The following is a 19,380-nucleotide window of genomic DNA, read 5'->3' on the forward strand; positions in this document are numbered from 1 at the left end:
CACCATATTTGCGATATATCAATAAAGAAAATTGTAAGGTTATGGAAAAGTATCGAATAATTCTCAAATTTTTAGTTCCACTATTGGTGGGTAAATTAAAATGTTGGCATCATTATTTACCCTGCCCCTTGCTAGAAACTTCCCCCCTCCCCACTCATAAACACATGCATGAATGACGTATAGGTACTTTGTTACTGTGTGTCATAAAAGGGTCGAGGTTTTGTGTTTCGAGACTTATTTCCTTTTTCAATAATTTGCCCCAATATCGCCTTTTTTAAGACTTATTACGAGATGAAATATTAGATTATTCCTACAAATATTATAAGGCAACTAGAATTCATTATATTTTGCCAAAATTCGTTAAAAACACATAATAAACTTTCCGTAGCCGGCTTGGAACTCAATACCTCCACAACATTTTCCGTCGCCATTGCGGCGGGCAGTATCGTTCATCTCGCTCGCTCACGTCATTCCACGAAAAGTACTTGTCAACACGAGATGGTTATGTTATCGTTGCGCAGTTCATTATTTTCGTTTAATCAGAGCTATCGAGGCGAATAGATCGCCTTTGTTACTTATTTCTGAGCTTCAGGTCGCCTTCTGCACCAGTGTGTGTAAAGGCTCGACTTTAACGTGTACCCTCGTTGAAGAACGCTAATTTACTTTGTTATATTTTTCGTCAAAGTGTCTGTGATTTAATTGTAGATTCCGAAGATGAAGGCTATTTTCCTAGCTGTCGTTGGCCTCCTGGCTGTCATCGCCCCAACATTCGCCACACAATGTAAGTAACTTAGTTAAAAATGCAATCTTTGACCTCTTTTGTTTTGCTAAAAAAACTAACCATTACGATGCATATTTTCAAACTTACCATTCCAAATTCAATTTATGCTATAACTATACCCAAGAGTTCATAATTTTGCAATTTTTTTAATCATTAGACGCATGATGGATGCTACATAATGTGAAGATAATATACAGATTATAATTTCACATCACATATTTAATTTTGGCACAAATCCCACAATCTAGAAAAGTGCGTACCTACTTGTCAGTTTGTTGCTCATATCATGCACTATTTTGTTTTGATATTTGCAGAAGTAGGTACCTATTATAAGATAGGAAAGGTTATCTATGGTTGAAATATTTTACAAATTTTAACTGCTAACAAAATTAGACTTTTATCTCTCTACAATCTTCCATAAACACTTCAACTTTTATTTTACATATAATCAGATACTGTCTAGTAGTTTCCTATAAAAGTGAGATGAGTTTTATGATTAAACTATGTTATGATGTCATCAAAATACAAAAAATGTAAACAAGTGAACTTTGTTCCCTCAAATTGTTTTTTTTTGCCAAGAAACTTTGTACCTAAATATTGTTTATATTTTTGGTAACACTGTTTTGGTAGTGTTGTGTGGTTCCCAGCACCAATACAAAAAAGAATAGGCCCACTTTGTCTCTTTTCCATGGATGTCGTAAAAGGCATCTAAGGAATAGGCTTACAAACTTGGGATTCTTTTTTGATAGATGGATGTGATGGGCTAGCAACCTGTCACTATATGAATCTCAATTCTATAATTATGCCAAATAGCTGAACATGGCCGATCAGTCTTTTTAAGACTGTTGGCTCTGTCTACCCCACAAGGGATATAGACGTGACCATATGTATGTATTTTTGGGAACACACTTCTACACTATCCGATCCAATTAACAAATTATCTTGTTAAAGATAGACTCAGGAGGAGTAGGGAAAAAGCAAGACTGTAGCAGGTACTTGAACCATATAATACATATTTGTGCCATAATATATTTCCAAAATTTTACTTGCATGCATGCGAAAATTTTGGTTCAAACTTTTATTCACAGCGGACACATTACTTTCCCATTATTGACTCGACAATGTGGAGAATTAACAAACTGACTTAATTGTAGGGACTGAAGATTATAGAGATTCAAATTAATTAAGATGGTCCAAATAAGACTTCTATCCATGGCCGTAAAAACCAATTAGAAGACTGTTTAGATAAGAAAATAAGAGGCTAGAAGTAATGTGTATGTACGCATTTCATTCCTATACTTAGAATAACACCTGTCTAAATCGTGCAAGCAAAATTTTCACGGATTGGAGCATAAATACAACCTCCGACTTATCAAAGTCAGAAGCCGGGAAGAATCCATAGTAATTTTAGGAACGCGTTATACTACTCTGTCAAGAAAGTAGCAGGAAAAGATCAATAATACACAAACTGTTTGTTATTCATCCAAATTTATTTTATCACCTTCAAAATATGCTCCTTTAGAAACGATACACTTACGCCAACGAATAATCCAATCATCAAAACATTTTTTAAACGCTGTTTCCGGAATTGAGGTCCGTTCTCGCCGCGAATTCTCTTTTATGTCTTCTACCGATTGAAAACGGGTGCCACGAAGTGGTAATTTGAGTTTAGGAAAAAGAAAAAAGTCGGCTGGAGCCATATCTGGTGAATATGGTGGTTGCTCGATGGTATTTGTTGAGTGTTTGGTTAAAAATTCGTTCACAATGATGGCCTTGTGCGAAGGTGCATTATCATGGTGCAAAATCCAAGAATTTTCTTTCCACAAATCTGGCCTTTTTCGTCGGATTTGCTCTCTTAAACGCCGCATAACACTCAAATAATATTCCTTATTTACCGTTTCACCTTCCGGCAAGAATTCCGAGTGCACAACACCGCGATAGTCAAAGAAAACAGTCAACATGACTTTGACTTTTGAACGACTTTGGCGTGGTTTTTTCGGTTTCGGTTCAGTTGGAAGGCGCCACTCCGAAGCTTGTTGACTAGTTTGCATGTCAAACTCGTAAACCCACGTCTCGTCACCAGTAACAATGCGTTTCATGAATATTGGGTTTATTTATCAAAATATTACAAAATATTCACAACAGCTTCGTCAACATCAAGGTAATACAAAATAGAAACAATCACCAAACAAACAAATACATTTAATCAAAAATACCACCCCGGACTGCACCCGGCTCAAAAGTACCCATTAAACTTTCATGAATGTTGGGTCGGAATTGACTCGTTCTAGCATGTCCTCAGCGACTCTCATGCGATTGAGTTTTTGAAAAAAATTCAGGTCTTTTGGGACTAGCCGAGCGGCAACATGTTTCATACCCAAATTATAAGTTAAAATGGTACGGACCGACTCGTGAGATACAGAAAGTTCGGTGGCTATCTCTCTCAAAGTTGAATGAGGATTTTCAGTCACTATTTCCTTCACTTTTGCGATGTTAACTTCAGTTGCAGACGTTGATGGCCTACCAGAGCGAGGCAAATCTTCCATCACATCTCGACCGCTTTTGAACGCTTTGTACCACTCATAAGCACGAGTTTTTGATAAAGTCGATTCAGCGTAAGCCTTCTGTAACATTTTTAGTGACTCCGAACACGATATTCCATTGGCAATGCAAAATTTAAGACAAACTCTTTGTTCGATGTTTTTATCCATTATGAAATTAGCAATACACACTAGATATGATATAACTAAAAATAGCACTGTATTTAATGTAAACAACAGATGCAACTCAAACTCCGCGCCAAAATGGAAAACAGTTGTGCCAATCTAACAACAACAAAAAAAACAAAAATTTGAATTTGGAACCATAAATAAATAATCCATTCCCGATACTTTTCTGACTGAATGTATACGCCCATGGTTGCCGTTTGCATACACGTCAGTCTCAGTTGCGTGGTTTTCAGCTCTTAGAATAGGACCACTGCATAACTTTCCCATGGATGTCGTAAAAGGCGACTAAGAGGGGTGCTAAATAAGTTATAGGATAGCAACCTGCCACTATTTAAATCTCAATTTCATTATTATACCATACAAAAGAACGTGGCCTTTCCAAGACTGTTGTTTCTGTCTTCCTCGCAAGGGATATAGACGTGTAGGGATCACACTTGTAAATAATATTAATGTGAATAAATAAAATTATATTTTAGTAATAAACGGACAACCTATATCACTACTCATACGCGGAACTCTTTCGTCCTGCCATAAATTCGGCGGACAAGTAAAATGAAAAAATGACAGTTTGACAAGTGTCAATTTGATTGTATTTCTAGGCCCGTTTGTTGCTATACGCTTGAATATTAATTTAATTCTTTTATTTCATCCTTATCCATTTACCTATTCTCTTACTCTGACTGCGCTTCACCTTCTATCAAGTAAGCTTTGAATCTATCGCTACATTGGTGACCCCGCTTTAACACGATGTCGCAATCAAAAAGTGAGAACAAAGGAGCCGGAGAGCCGCTTTCCTTGGATCGCGTTGGCGTAAGAGTACCTCCTTTTTATCCATCGAAACCCAAGCTTTGGTTTGCTTCGCTGGAAAGCCAATTTGTTCTAGCTGGAGTTACGTCAGAGGCGACGAAATACCACTATGCAGTATCGCATCTAGAACCTCAGTACGTGGAGATCGTCGAAGATATCATTGAGGCGCCAGCTACGGCAGATAAGTATGAGACGCTTAAATCGGAGCTCGTAAAGAGGTTGTCAGCTTCCCGCGAAAAGCAGGTCCAGCAACTACTTCATCATGAAGAATTGGGAGATCGCAAACCATCGCAGTTCCTGCGGCGGTTAAGGGGATTAGCTGGTTCTGAGGTGCCAGACGATTTACTCAGAACTCTCTGGGCCAGCCGTTTACCCAACAGCGTACAACCCATCATTGCGTCGCAGGCTAGGATGAAACTCGACGAGGTCGCCGAGCTAGCTGATCAAGTACTGGATGCAGTATCACCGAATTTGCAAGCAGCAGGAGTTTCCACAAAACACGATAGTGGGTCGAGTGAGATTGCTGCGTTAACACGACAAGTCGAAGCGCTCGCTGACAAGGTCGACCGTATGTCGCGGTCAAAGTCAAGAACCAGGCAGTCTTCAAGTCGGCGAGGTCGCTCTACGTCAACAAGATCGCACTCGAATTACAGGAAGTTCCCGACATGCTGGTATCACTACAAGTTCGGTGATAAAGCAAAAAGATGTGTCAAGCCGTGTGACTATACGGGAAATGCGTAAGGCAGTCGATAATGGCGACCGACGACTGCCCAAGTACCGGTCGCTTGTTTGTTACGGACAAACGGACGAAATTACAATTGTTAGTAGATACAGGTAGTGATCTGTGTGTATTTCCTCGCAAATTTTTAAAAGATTATCGTGCGAAAACAAATTTCGAATTGTGTGCCGCTAACGGGTCAATCATAAACACATACGGTTTCTATCATTGCGTACTAAACCTAGGGCTGCGTCGTGACTTTGCTTGGCATTTTATTGTAGCCGACGTAACGAGGGCGATAATAGGCGTGGATTTCTTATCACATTACAACATTATAGTAGATGTCCGAAATCAACGCCTTATCGACGGTAACACTATGGTCGCGACCGTGGCTTCGCTTGCCTTTAGTAACGAAAGTATTTCTTCCGTGAAGGTGGTTTCTGGTAACTCTGTCTATCACAACATACTAGCAAAATTTCCCGAAATCACTCGCCCACATGGAATACATCGTATACTGCACCACAACACTGTCCATCACATCCGCACTACACCTGGGCCACCGGTCTCTTGCACTCCCCGTAGGCTTGCGCCTGATAAACTGAAAATTGCTAAATCGGAATTCGAGTCTATGTTACAGAATGGTACTTGTCGGCCTTCCGAATCAGCATGGGCTTCACCCCTTCATCTTGCGCCCAAGAAGGACAATGGGTGGCGTCCTTGTGGGGATTACCGCATGCTGAATGCCCGGACAATACCCGACAGATACCCCATTAAACACATTCATGATTTTTCCCACTCTTTAGCAGGCTGCACCGTCTTCTCTACCATTGATTTGGTGAAGGCCTACAACCAGATCCCGGTCAATCCAGACGACATAGCGAAGACAGCGATCACAACGCCGTTCGGTCTTTACGAATTTCCGTTCATGACGTTCGGACTTCGTAATGCCGGACAGACGTTTCAGCGATTTGTTGATGAGATGCTACGGGGCCTGGATTTTACCTATGCATATTTGGACGATTTTCTGGTCTTCTCGAAGGATCAGAAGACCCACGAAGAGCACCTTCGTCAACTCTTCGAAAGACTCAAGCAGTACAGCATGGTCGTCAACACGGCGAAGTGTGTCTTTGGCGCGTCTGAGGTAACCTTTTTAGGCTATAGAATTTCAGGTAAAGGTACCACACCCCTACCTGAGAAGGTCGAAGCCATCACCAATTTCCCTGTCCCAAAGACGGTAAAGGAACTACGCCGCTTCTTGGGTATGGTGAACTTTTATCGTAGGTTTATTTCAGGCGCCGCTAAACAACAAGGTCCTCTGAACGCACTGCTGACAGGATCAGTGAAAGGTTCACACCCGGTACATATTACTGGTAAGTCACTTGAGGCTTTTGAAGCCTGCAAAGAAGGTCTGTGTCAGGCCGCCTTGCTGGCTCATCCCAAGTGTGACGCAAGGTTGGCGCTTGTTACTGATGCGTCAGACAGAGCTATCGGTTCGGTGTTACAGCAACAGTCTGATGGTGAATCCTGGGAGCCATTGGCATTTTTCTCTCGTGGGCTGAGTCCTTCCCAGCAGAAATACTCACCCTACGATCGAGAATTGCTCGCTATTTATGAGAGCATAAAATATTTTAGGCACATGCTCGAAGCTAGAACTTTTACGGTCTACACCGACCACAAACCCCTGTCTTTTGCCTTCCAAAGTCGAAAGAAAAACTGCTCGCCAAGACAGTTCCGACACCTGGATCTGATTGCGCAGTTTACCACCGACATTCGTCACATCTCTGGTAAGGACAACGTGGTAGCTGATACCCTCTCGCGAGTTGAGGAAATTTCCCAGCCAATCGATTCAGAACAGCTGGCTGCTGCTCAACGTTCTGATCCAGAGCTTAGGCAACTTGCAGAAGGTACGACTTCACTGTGCCTTAAGAAAGTCAGGATTCCAGGTTCCAACACAGAGCTGTTTTGTGACACCAGCACAGACATGGTACGACCGTTTGTTCCCAAGCTGTTACGGAGAAGGGTGTTCGAGAGTCTACATTGTCTCAGCCACCCTGGTGCCAAGGCAACAGCCAGATTGGTCTCTGAACGTTATGTTTGGCCGGAGGTGAAAAAGGACTGTAGGAACTGGGTGAGAGCATGCATAGCGTGCCAACAGTCTAAGATCACGCGTCATACTAGTGCTCCTCTCAGCAACTTCAAACTTCCTGCAGCTCGCTTCAAATTCATCCATATTGACCTGATCGGACCATTACCTTCATGCCAAGGTTACAAGTATTGTCTCACAGCCATCGACCGTTTTACGCGTTGGCCTGAGGCAATACCCTTAGAAGAAATTACGGCCGAGGCAGTTGCAAAAGCCTTACTCAGTGGCTGGATTTCTAGGTTTGGTTGCCCTGCTGATATCGTGACAGATCGTGGCAGACAGTTTGAATCAGCGTTATTCGGAAATCTTTCACGCATCGCTGGATTTACTCATCGCCGAACAACCGCCTATCATCCCGCCTGTAATGGCCTCGTGGAAAGATTCCATCGGCAGCTGAAATCTGCCATAATCTGCCACGGTAACACAAATTGGGTCGAGTCTCTCCCACTTGTATTGCTGGGTGTCCGCAGTGCGTTCAAGGACGACTTACGAGCTACCTCAGCAGAAATGGTGTATGGCGAACCGTTGCGTCTGCCAGGTGAATTTTTAGATTCTGAAACTGACTGTCCCTTAGACTTGACGGAATTCACTTCAAGACTTCGGAATATAGTCCAAAGCCTGAAGCCCACACCAGCCTCTCGTCATGGGGGAAAACGTCCAACATTCGTTTTCAAAGAATTAACCACTTGCACTCACGTATTTTTGCGTGATTGCACGGTTGGTGGTACCTTGAAACCTGCATATTCCGGACCATATGAGGTACTTCAGCGAGATAATAAGGTATTCACTATCTTGGTTAGGGGTAAAAGAGTCACGGTATCGATAGACCGAGTCAAACCGGCCTACATACTGTGTGACCCAGACACCACTCCATACATACCTTCAGATCACGCATCACACAAACATACTTCACAAAAGCATGACAAACACGACACTGATACACGTCATGTACCACAGTCAGAGAATCAGAACCCACCTGATCGAGAAGTAAATACAAAAACTAGATCAGGTCGTAAGGTAAGATTCCCCGACTATTATCGCCCTTGACGGTCTCAAGGGGGGGCTGATGTAGGGATCACACTTGTAAATAATATTAATGTGAATAAATAAAATTATATTTTAGTAATAAACGGACAACCTATATCACTACTCATACGCGGAACTCTTTCGTCCTGCCATAAATTCGGCGGACAAGTAAAATGAAAAAATGACAGTTTGACAAGTGTCAATTTGATTGTATTTCTAGGCCCGTTTGTTGCTATACGCTTGAATATTAATTTAATTCTTTTATTTCATCCTTATCCATTTACCTATTCTCTTACTCTGACTGCGCTTCACCTTCTATCAAGTAAGCTTTGAATCTATTGCTACATTGGAATTATATTAAACTCGATCGAGCCGAATCATCGCTCCCGCTACAGACGTGATTATATGTATACGTATAGTATAACTAGCTGTGCCCGCGACTTCGTCCGCGTGGAATAGGTATATAAGGCATCATTGAATTGAAGCCCTCTAGGATGAATAATTTCCCCCGTTTTTTTCACATTTTTCATCATTTCTGCGCTCCTAATGGTTGCAGCGTGATGTTATATAGCCTAAAGCCTTCCTCGATAAATGGTCTTTCTTCAATTCAATTCAACACAAAAATAATTTTTCTATTCGAACCAATAGTTCCTGAGATTAGCGCGTTCAAACACACAAACTCTTCTGCTTTATAATATTAGTAAAGATGAATGGAGGTTTTGTGTTCCGAAAAAATTAAGATGGAGGTTTTGTGTTGCGACCCACGTGGGGCTTGAACAATAACTACTTTGTCTAATATTTTATGACACATAAGTACAAACGTATAGATAAGAACAATGCAATATTACAATAGGTAACAACTTTAGAAATAATTGATATTGTTACTTATTTCTACATAAAAATAGAGTATATTATGGATCTTATGTGAATTAATAAAAATACCAAATTAATTTTACACAATGGACTATAAATAAACCAGATTAATGATAGATATAAATAAGTATGTATTGTAAGTTAGACATGATAGGTACTTAATTACATACATAATCACGGCTTTATGCCTTGCGGGGTAGACAGAGCCCACAGTCTTGAAAATACTGATAGGCCATGTTCAGCTGTTTGGATTAATGATAGAATTGAGATTCAAACAGTGACAGGTTGCTAGCCCAGCGCCTAAAAGAAGAATCCCAAGTTTATAAGCTTTTTCCTTAGTCGCCTTTACAATATCCATGGGAACGAGATGGAGTGATTTTAAGCTTTTTTATATTAATTTTACACAAAAGACATAATTAAACCAGATTAATGACAGATATTAGTATGTATTGTAAGCAAGACATGTACTTAATTGTTGGAGAAATTAAGTACGCAGGTACTTAATTAGCATTACGTATGTATTGTAAGTACCTACATGTATTTAATTATAATTACGTCATTATACCTTATCCACGTAAAAACTGGGAAAAGTTAACGACCGGTATATTGATCAATATTAATTGTTTGAATAACGTACATACATATAACCACGTCTATATCCCTTACGGGATATACCGATCCAACAGTCTCGTAAGGACTAAAAGGCCACGTTCAGCTGTATGTCTTAATAATAGTATAGTGATTCAAAAAGAGACATACAACGCATAGTTACAAATGTTACAATATATATCGAATACATACATACATATGGTCACGTCTATATCCCATGCGGGGTAGACAGAGCCAACAGTCTCGAAGACTAAATGGCCACGTTCAGCTATTTGGCTTAATGATAGAATTGAGATTCAAATAGAGACAGGTTGCTATCCCATCGCCTAAAAGAAGAATCCCAAGTTTATAAGCTTATATATCGAATCATAGATCTAATCATGTAATAGAAGTGTTTACTCATAGGAATATCCAGTAGGCATAGGAATATAACTAATCAATCTTTATAGACATTTTATCGATACAAATACTCGAGACATGATATGATATACCAAGTATATTACTAAACACGTACGCGATAAATTGATTGACATGATAAAACGTAGGTATATATACATAGTTGCTAGATGACATATCATATCATATATATCGGGCAAAGGACATATCGTATGTTGAAATCAGGTACATGACCTTATGATTTCATTGATATTTCTATCACTAAGTATACGATCTAGTTTTGATAAGGATAGATATATTTAGGTAAGACCTTCGGTAGGAGATATTGAAAATAAGATAAATCTATAAAACTAATAAAATTACAATAAGTTGGTTTCGGTTGGTATATCTAATAGTATGGATCATTTAACGACCCGCCCTGGCTTTGCACGGGTAGAATTTATACATTTGGCTTGATGATAAAATTGAGATTGCAATAGTGATAGGTTGCCAGCCCATCGCCTTAAAGAATTCCAAGTTTATAAGCCACAAAATCAACCCTTTAAATAGTAAAATGAGGGTAAGAAATGAAAATCAAGTCTCATATCAATAAGTAATTAATTTCCTCTTGAATATTATAATACTTTAATAGTATCTATCAATAATTTGTGTAGTTATTAAGAGAAGCATAAAAACAGACATGTTTGACATTCGTATATATAATCACATCTACTATATCCCTTGCGGGGTAGACAAAGCTAACAGTCTCCAAAAGACTCGTGAGACCACGTTCATCAGTAAGGCTTTATGATGGAATTGAGATTCAAATAGTGACAGATTGACAGCCTATCTCCCACAGGAGGAGACTTTTACGACATCCATTGGAAAAATATGGAGTGGTTCTATTCTTGAATGTCGGGAACCACACGGCACTGTTCTCTTCGACCTTTTGGTTATTCACATTTATTCGCAATGCAAATTTTATGCAACGTTTATATATGTATACATAATTTACGATTCATTATGAATTTAACAATGAAAAGAAATATTTAATAACTTTTACGGGTATAATACCGTAACTTTTGTAGATGAAGGTAACCCAAATTAAAAATATGTACATTAGTTTTTGCATTGCAAAATAGGTGTCTGTGGCTAATCAAAAGGTCGAATGTAACAGTGTATTTTTCATTGTAAATTGTAATTGTAAGGCACCCCTGAACACAATAAGCAAGGTTATCGGGCGAGAGCGTCGATGGTCTAATCGGTAAGGTTCAAATGCGTGATGAGCAGTATGTTCGAGACTTGTGTTACGAGATACTAACTCAAAGATTACATTACATTTTAAAATAAAAACATACCTATATAGACCCAGACCAATCAGAAAAAGTACTTTTCTCATCATGCCCTGTTCTACAGATTGGAGGATTTTTATGTTTTTTTAATAATGACCACGTCGTCATTGAGTCTCCCAGGCATAACACCCAGTCAACAGCAACACTACTTAATAGGATTTTTTTAAACTTGGAACCAAAACAACGAAGTGTCTGCTAACTGCTACCCATTCCGCGCCAAATTTAAAGTCAATTAAGGAAAAGGCTTCTAAATTTGAGATTCCTCTTAGCAACCTTACGCTATCTCTTAATATCAAACCTATTCAGCTAAACGTCGTCTTTGAGTAACTACCGTTACTTTTGGCTTGTAGCGGGATCAATGATTCAGCTCAAACGCGTTCCAATTTTTAACCCCCGACGATAAAAGACGGGTGTTTAAGTAATTTCTCAAGGTTTCTCAATCCTTGAGAAATTACTTAATACACAGCCTCTTTTCCGTCGGGGGTTAAAATTTAAACGACCGACGCCTCGATGACCTAAAATTATTTGTTAATTTCGGACGAACTAACATTGACCTCGTTGATAAGGAAAAGGAAATATACTGTGGATGAGTAAGGAAGCAAATAGGAAGTAATTGTAACAATAACACAACTAGATTATTATGCCTTTGTCGAAGATGGACTTTCAACTTGTCGCTGATGATGAATGAGTCATAATACAGTTGTTACAAATGTAATAATAATAATTCATTCATTCACTATTTGAATCTGAATTTCATCATTAGACCATGCAACTGAACATCCCGGCAGTGCCGTGTGGTTCCCGGCGCTAATAGAAAAAAGAATAGGACCAGTCCATGTCTTTCCTATGGATGCCGTAAAAGGCGACTAAAGTGATAGGCTTGTATACTTGGGATTCCCATTTTAGGCGATGGGCTAGCAACCTTTCGCTATTTGAATCTCATTTCTATCATAAAGCCAAACAGCTGAACGTGGCCTTTCAGTCTTTTGATAACTATTGGCTCTGTATACCCCGCAAGGGATATAGACGTGATTATATGTTATGTTATGTTTGTTCCCTCGTTTCGTTTCGTTAATACATACATACATAAAATCACGCCTCTTTCCCGGAGGGGTAGGCAGAGACTACCTCTTTCCGCTTGCCACGATCTCTGCATATTTTCGTTAATTGGTCCTCTAAATCCAATATCTCATTCCAGGTCACGTGAATCCGGTCACGATCCCGAAGGAATGGGTCACCGTGCACCGCTCCTGCCGGGACAGCATGCGCCGTCAGATCCAGGAGGAGGTGAAGGCTTCCTTGCAGTATCTGGCCATGGGCGCTCACTTCTCTAGAGACACCGTGAGTAACCGTGATTCAGTGTTGGGATATTTTTTTTGAATACTTAATTTTTTTTTAAGGTCTCGCTTATTAAGGCCCAATTGAATTTGTTCAGATCATCTATACTAATGTTATAAAGCTGAAGAGTTTCCACTTCTCTAGAGACACCGTGAGTAAACGTGATTCAGTGTTGGGATATTTTTTTTGAATACTTTTTTTTTTTTTTAAGGTCTCGCTTATTAAGGCCCAATTGAATTTGTTCAGATAATCTATACTAATGTTAGAAAGCTGAAGAGTTTGTTTGTTTGAACGCGCTAATCTCAACTACTGGTTCGAATTGAAAAAGTATTTTTGTGTTGAAATGGTCTACATTTATCGAGGAAGGCTTTAGGCTATATTACATCACACTGCAACTATTAGGCGCGCAGAAATGTGAAGAAAAACGGGGAACATTATTCATCCTTGAGGGCTTCAATGACCCCCAAAATAACTATTCCACGCGGACGAAGTCGCGGGCACAACTAGTATTAGTATAGATGTATTTATTTCTCATTTTTACCCACAGATCAACAGACCAGGTTTCGCAAAGCTATTCTTCGACGCAGCTTCAGAGGAGCGAGAGCATGCCATGAAACTGATCGAGTACCTGCTCATGAGAGGTGAACTCACCTCCGACGTCAGCTCGCTCATCCAGATCAGGGTATGTTTTCTATCAAATTACTCACAGTTAGATTTGATAAGATTTTTTCATTGTTATTCGCGAATTTTGATAGAATAGAATAGATTTATTTTCAAAATTGGATACAAGATCACTTACTGACGTCACATAACTTAAATCTAATTATAACTACTACCGCTTCCAAAGCGCACGTGTAGAAGAAGCGGCGGAACAAACTACACTGCAGCATTTTCATCGGACTTTTTTGTCTGTCTGTCTGTATCTGACTGTATGATCAAGATTCAACTCGAAATTTACGCGGACGAAGTCGCGGGTAACAGCTAGTTTACAAATATATGATGCCACGCCAAATATATGATGATGGCACAGGAACTTAAAAAAATGATTGACAGATCCTACACTGCCTTTTGATTCCCGGCTCGAATGGTTCAGTTGTTTTTGCATGAAAGAGTAACAAACACCCATACCTACTGACATACTCACAAACTTTCGCATTTATAATATTAGTAGGATTCATCGTATTTTGTACCCTGCAGCCACCAGAACGCAAATACTGGGACAACGGCGTGGAAGCCCTGGAGCACGCGCTGAAGATGGAGACTGAAGTCACCAAGAGCATTCGTACGGTCATCATCAACTGTGAAAATGATGACGCCTACAATCATTACCATGTAAGTTGAAATTGGGAATTTTAGTTTTGAAAGTTGCTGACATTCTTCCTCCTGCCTTTAGTCCCGGTCGCATCCTCACCACTCTGGTGAGCAGACCAGGGTTTACCTTTGACCATGGATCCTAGGTTTTGAACAAGCCACGTGAATGTGCAGGTGTCCATACTAAAAGGTATTTATTTTTTAAACATCGGTGTAAGACGATTCCACTAGACCCTACCTGGCGAGGAAGCGCTATAATTATTTGACTTTTTCTGCAACAGCTTGTCGATTATCTGACTGGCGAGTTCCTGGAAGAACAGTTCAAGGGACAACGCGACCTTGCAGGCAAGACGTCCACACTCAAGAAGCTGATGGACCGCCACGCGGCCCTGGGCGAGTTCATCTTCGACAAGAAACTCATGGGCTTAGACATCTAGACGCCCGCGGTCATATTTTTTTTAATCAGTACAAAATTTCCCCCGTATTTTTGACAGTTGTGTTTGTTATTTTCCCGAGTTGATTTTGACAGTCTACTTTTTTTTTTAATTTCGAGTGCCTTTGGGCAGTGATTACTTTTTTGTTTAGTACAAATTCCTGCTTTTTTTAAGTTGATACAATTTTGTTCACATTCATTAATAATTTTAAGTGAAACTCGAAATATAGTAAATCATGTAGGTATTGTACAAATATATTATAGTTTTAAGCCTAAAAGTATACTCCACTGTACCAATATTTATCAGTCAATTAGTAGTTTCGGCCGTATTACGTAAAACTTAGCGTTTTTTGTAATTCATTTGAACGCTCAGTGTTTTGTTTGGTAATGTAGAATCGTTTATATTTCAGTAATAAAGTTTATTCACCCGTAAATTGGTTTTTATTTAAAACCTAACCGTAACATTTTATCCTGTTCATCTCAGTTTAGTCCAAAGTTCGACTGGCAGAGAATGCCTTGTGGTGTATCACTCCTCGTGCTGCACAGTAGGGTCGACATTTCGGATAAGTTCGGCTGATTTCTTTGGGTTTTATACATATAGTTAGACATTAAAAGCCACCAAGTCGCGGCCAACAGCTACACAAGTAAGTAACTTGTATAAGGAAGGATTAAATAAAACTTCCAACCTTTGATTACACTTTTATAATTTATTCGTCATGACTAGACACTTACTAAATACAATTACAATTTAAAACATATTTTGGCGTAGCTATTTATTTTTCTATGTGGGGGTAAATATGCTATGTTAAACTTATGACGGTATATAAACGTACCATTACTAATTCTGTGGTAATATTAAAAAAGTAACTCCAATTTGAGACTATTGAGAGTTCACATGAGTAAAGGTGAACTAATCCACAGATGATTATAATTTTTTGCAATAAAGTAGGTACAACATGATTAACGTAGAAACTGCTTGGGTATTATAGAAAAACAAACAAAATATATAACTTCTTAAAATAGGTGCTTACTTGGATTACATGACATCGATTTATTTAATTCGTAAGGATTACATTTCTTCGCACACAATTCGCATAACAAGACTAAAAATATTGACTATACACTGATGTGATTTGTGTTAGGTATATAATTGCTAATTATATATATGTAGGTTATGTGTATTTTTTGTGTACAATACAATTTTCTAAATGTGCGATACAATTTAAGTAAGAGAGCGGGGCGTGATTGTTTAATTTTCAGCAGTTCCTTTCTGATTTATAAGTATGTAAATAACCGCCCCGCATAAACTAAGTGCAAAATATTTCAAGTCACAATAAATATTCGTCTTTTTTTTATTTTCAGATAACTTTAATACAAAAATATAATGTTTTTAAGATAGGTACTAGGTTTTTTATTGCAATTATTGACGTGTAAACTTGTGCTTAGTAATTGAATGGAATGTTTCCTAAGCGACGTACGACATATCATGTTTTATGTTTTAACAAGTACTTTTATATGTTCAAGAAATAGTGAAAACACAAATAAGATGATCTCGTTCATGAAAATAAAACCAAATTCTCAACAAAGAATAATCTTGGAAAAGTTTAAATAAATCAAGCAAGTTGTTCATCAAAGAATGATAATAAGTACTGGTAAAAGCCCACAAAAAGTCGAATCGGAGGCTATGATTTAATTGTTATCCATAAAATGCATGTTACAATAAAAACCCGTTTACTGTAAAACAAGTTACTAAGTAAATCAAAATATTTATTGCGTTTTTGTACACTAGGTATCATCAGCAACATGCTTCGTCAAATTAGTTAAATGGATACTGGGAATCAGGAATTACAAGTTTGATTTTACGGAGCATGTGTGTTGTAGAATGCTTAAGCACGGCCGCGCTTTGAGTGGGCGCGCTATGGAGGGGTCATACTGCCGCCGTATTCAGGGGATGCGCCACGACCTGCAAAAATTACCACAATATTCTACAATGTTAATTGCCGTGTGGTTCCCGGCACCGATAGAAAAAAGAATACGACTCTATCACTCTCCCATGGATGTAGTAAAAGGCGACTAAGGGGTAGGCTAATAAACTTGGGATTCTTCTTTTAGGCGATGGGCTAGCAACCTGTCACTATTTGAATCTCAATTCTATCTTAAAGCCAAATAGCTAAACGTGGCCTATCAGTCTTTACAAGACTGTGGGCTCTGTCTATCCCGCAAGGGATTGAGACGTGATTATATGTATGTATGTATGTTAATTTTTAAAAGATATTTAATTTAAGTGGACCTCAGGCCCCGAGGCTTAATAGCGGAGGGTATAACTGGGAACACACCAAGTTAAGAGAGAGACCTAATTTAAGTTAAAACACACTTTTCCATGGCAGTAAAATGATCTATTATGTGGTTAATGTACGTTTCGTACGTAATTGCATCTTAAAGAATTAACAATAAAATCTTAAAAACTCACCTCGGCCTCTGCCGCGGCCCCGGCCCCTGCCCCTCCCGCGACCGCGTCACCTTCTTCCATCGCCCAGCCCTACCATATCTGTAATACAAAATAAATAATACATTATTTATTTCTATAAAATTATATATCTAGGTTTAGGTTTAAAGAATTTATTCTCATAAAAAGATTACAATAAATTCACTTACATGAGAAAATAGTTTACAAATATGCTTAAACTGAGATGCAGTCACCGTAATAACATTTTAAACATGGGTCAAACAAAAGGTACATAAATTCACAACCTTGAAAATTGATTATCGTTGAGTTGGCAACACGTACTAACAAGACTACGTTTCATTCATTCGTTAACTTGCAAGTTCATATAAAATTGTCATCGAACAGCGGGAGAGTAACTGATAAATTTAACTAGCAAGATTAAATTACTCTATATCTTACTTTGGGGCTCAATCTTTGTAATCGTATTTATAAATACACTCGCAACTAAACGTTATAAGTACCTAAATGAATTAGCCCCTCCTTATTCCAATAGATACGCCAAAAAAAGTACAATGGGATCAAGATACCTGCGACGATAATTAATGTATGGGAGGTGGCCCAGTTACATCCTAAGCCGTGTGTACAAATCATTTATTGATTCTGAATAAATGCTTACGGGTGCCGTGTGGTTCCCGGCATCAATACAAAAAGAATAGGACCACTCCATCTCTTTCTCATGGATGTCGTAAAAGGCGACTAAGGGATAGGCTTACAAACTTGGGATGATTAGTTAGGCGATGGGCTAGCAACCTGTCACTATTTGTATCTCAATTCTATCATTAAGCCAAACAGCTGAACGTGGCCATTCAGTCTTTTCAAGCCTGTTGGCTCTGTCTACCCCGCAAGGGATATAGACGTGACCATATGTATGTATAAATTCTTACCTATATTAGTAGCAGTTTTCTCCAAATACGCCAGCGGACCTTGCAACGGGGCCCCAGGGTAAGCACCCCGGCCGCCCGCCAAAAACATACCCTGAGCGAGGCTGCTCTGCATCTATGGTATAAATTAGGCATGCATTTCATAGTAGAGAATATTATCCTCCTTTTGGCATTAGTTCCGGCTACATCATCACCTGTGCCGTGTGGTTCCTGCCACCAATTGGAAAAAAAGAATAGAACCACTCCATCTCTTTCTCATGGATGTCGTAAAAGTCGACTAAGGGATAAGGGATAGGCTTATAAACTTGGGATTCTTCCTTCAGTCGACAGGCTAGCAACCTGTCACTATTTGAATCTCAATTCTATCATTAAGGCAAGCAGCCTAACGTGGCCTATAAATCTTTTTAAGACTGGCGGCTCTATCTACCCCGCAAGGGATAAAGACGTGATTATATGTATGTATGTACATCCTGACCTATCTGGCTCGTCTCCAACTCCTACCGTGCGCCTTTACGACCATGACCCTGGATTGGGTGATTCATAGGTTTATACACGTAGCGACTTCCATCTGTCCTCCGCAACCGTTGCACGGGAACCTAACTCATTTATTTATTTATTTATTCAATACATCTTACAAGCTAACAGATATTACATCCAAAATGATTACAAGAAAAATTAAAAATAGAATTATATACAATTATTATAGATTTTATTAACATTAAACCGTGTGGTTCCCGGCACCAATAAAATAGAATTGGACCACTCCATCTCGTTCCCATGGATGTCGTAAAAGGCGACTAAGGGATAGGCTTATAAACTTGAGATTCTTCTTTTAGGCGATGGGCTAGCAACCTGTCACTATTTCAATCTCAATTCCATCATAAAGCCAGACAGCTGAACATGGCCTATCCGTCTTTTCAAGACAGTTGGCTCTGTCTACCCCGCAAGGGATATAGACGTGATTATATGTATGTATATAATGTAAATTACGATACATTTAATATTGGAATAATGACAATGAGTTCTCAAATTATTAATATTGTATCACATAACCTATATAAATCTCATATTGAATCAGGGTTACACATTCAGTTGGCTGAATGTGCAAGTTTCTTCACGATGTTTTCCATTACTGTAAACAAGCACTCCCCACACACAAAAGTTAGCACTCCACAAAGTTATCCGTTGAAGGCCCAGCGTCGCAGCTCATACTGTGACATTTGCTGAGCTGAGATCTTTTTGGTACATTTTAAATCGTTCTATTTATTTTGTAAATTCATTTTTCACTTTAAATTAAATAGAATCAATTTAATACACTACTAACGCCATCTGTTGTTGAGTAGCAAGATTTTAAAATTTTCAACATTATTTCATCATCTTTGTCTTCCAATTTATGTCGATGGTACTTCATGGGTGACAAGCTTCATGATTAAGTAAAATCATCGTTATTATTAAATAACTAGCTGTGCCTGCGACTTCGTCCGCGTGGAATAGTTAT

The 19,380-nt window shown here is 38.9% G+C and overlaps 1 protein-coding gene and 1 long non-coding RNA gene across 2 annotated transcripts; one reads left to right on the forward strand and one right to left on the reverse strand.

The window, feature by feature from the left end:
* Nucleotides 1-468: 468 nt before the first annotated feature.
* LOC106133324 (ferritin heavy chain) lies at nt 469-14,929 on the forward strand. Its single transcript, XM_060953235.1, has 5 exons — nt 469-781; nt 12,612-12,754; nt 13,299-13,433; nt 13,949-14,083; nt 14,344-14,929. The coding sequence occupies exons 1-5, from the start codon at nt 715-717 to the stop codon at nt 14,497-14,499; spliced, it is 636 nt and encodes a 211-aa protein (XP_060809218.1). The 5' UTR covers nt 469-714; the 3' UTR covers nt 14,500-14,929.
* A 1,224-nt stretch (nt 14,930-16,153) lies between these two features.
* On the reverse strand, nt 16,154-18,118 carry LOC132903845 (uncharacterized). Its single transcript, XR_009657501.1, has 3 exons — nt 17,886-18,118; nt 16,966-17,043; nt 16,154-16,458 (listed from the first exon to the last, which is right to left on the reverse strand). It is a non-coding gene; the product is annotated as an uncharacterized LOC132903845 (long non-coding RNA).
* Between the last annotated feature and the right edge of the window lie 1,262 nt (nt 18,119-19,380).

This window comes from Amyelois transitella, chromosome 31, assembly GCF_032362555.1.
Source record: "Amyelois transitella isolate CPQ chromosome 31, ilAmyTran1.1, whole genome shotgun sequence".
Taxonomy (NCBI): domain Eukaryota; kingdom Metazoa; phylum Arthropoda; class Insecta; order Lepidoptera; family Pyralidae; genus Amyelois; species Amyelois transitella.

Excerpts from the sequence above, each read along its gene's own strand:
- LOC106133324 (XM_060953235.1), top strand. The coding sequence starts at position 715 with ATGAAGGCTATTTTCCTAGCTGTCGTTGGCCTCCTGGCTGTCATCGCC. Across the intron at positions 12,755-13,298 it reads CTCACTTCTCTAGAGACACC|ATCAACAGACCAGGTTTCGC; the intron begins GTGAGTAACCGT and ends TTTTACCCACAG. Across the intron at positions 13,434-13,948 it reads GCTCGCTCATCCAGATCAGG|CCACCAGAACGCAAATACTG; the intron begins GTATGTTTTCTA and ends TGTACCCTGCAG.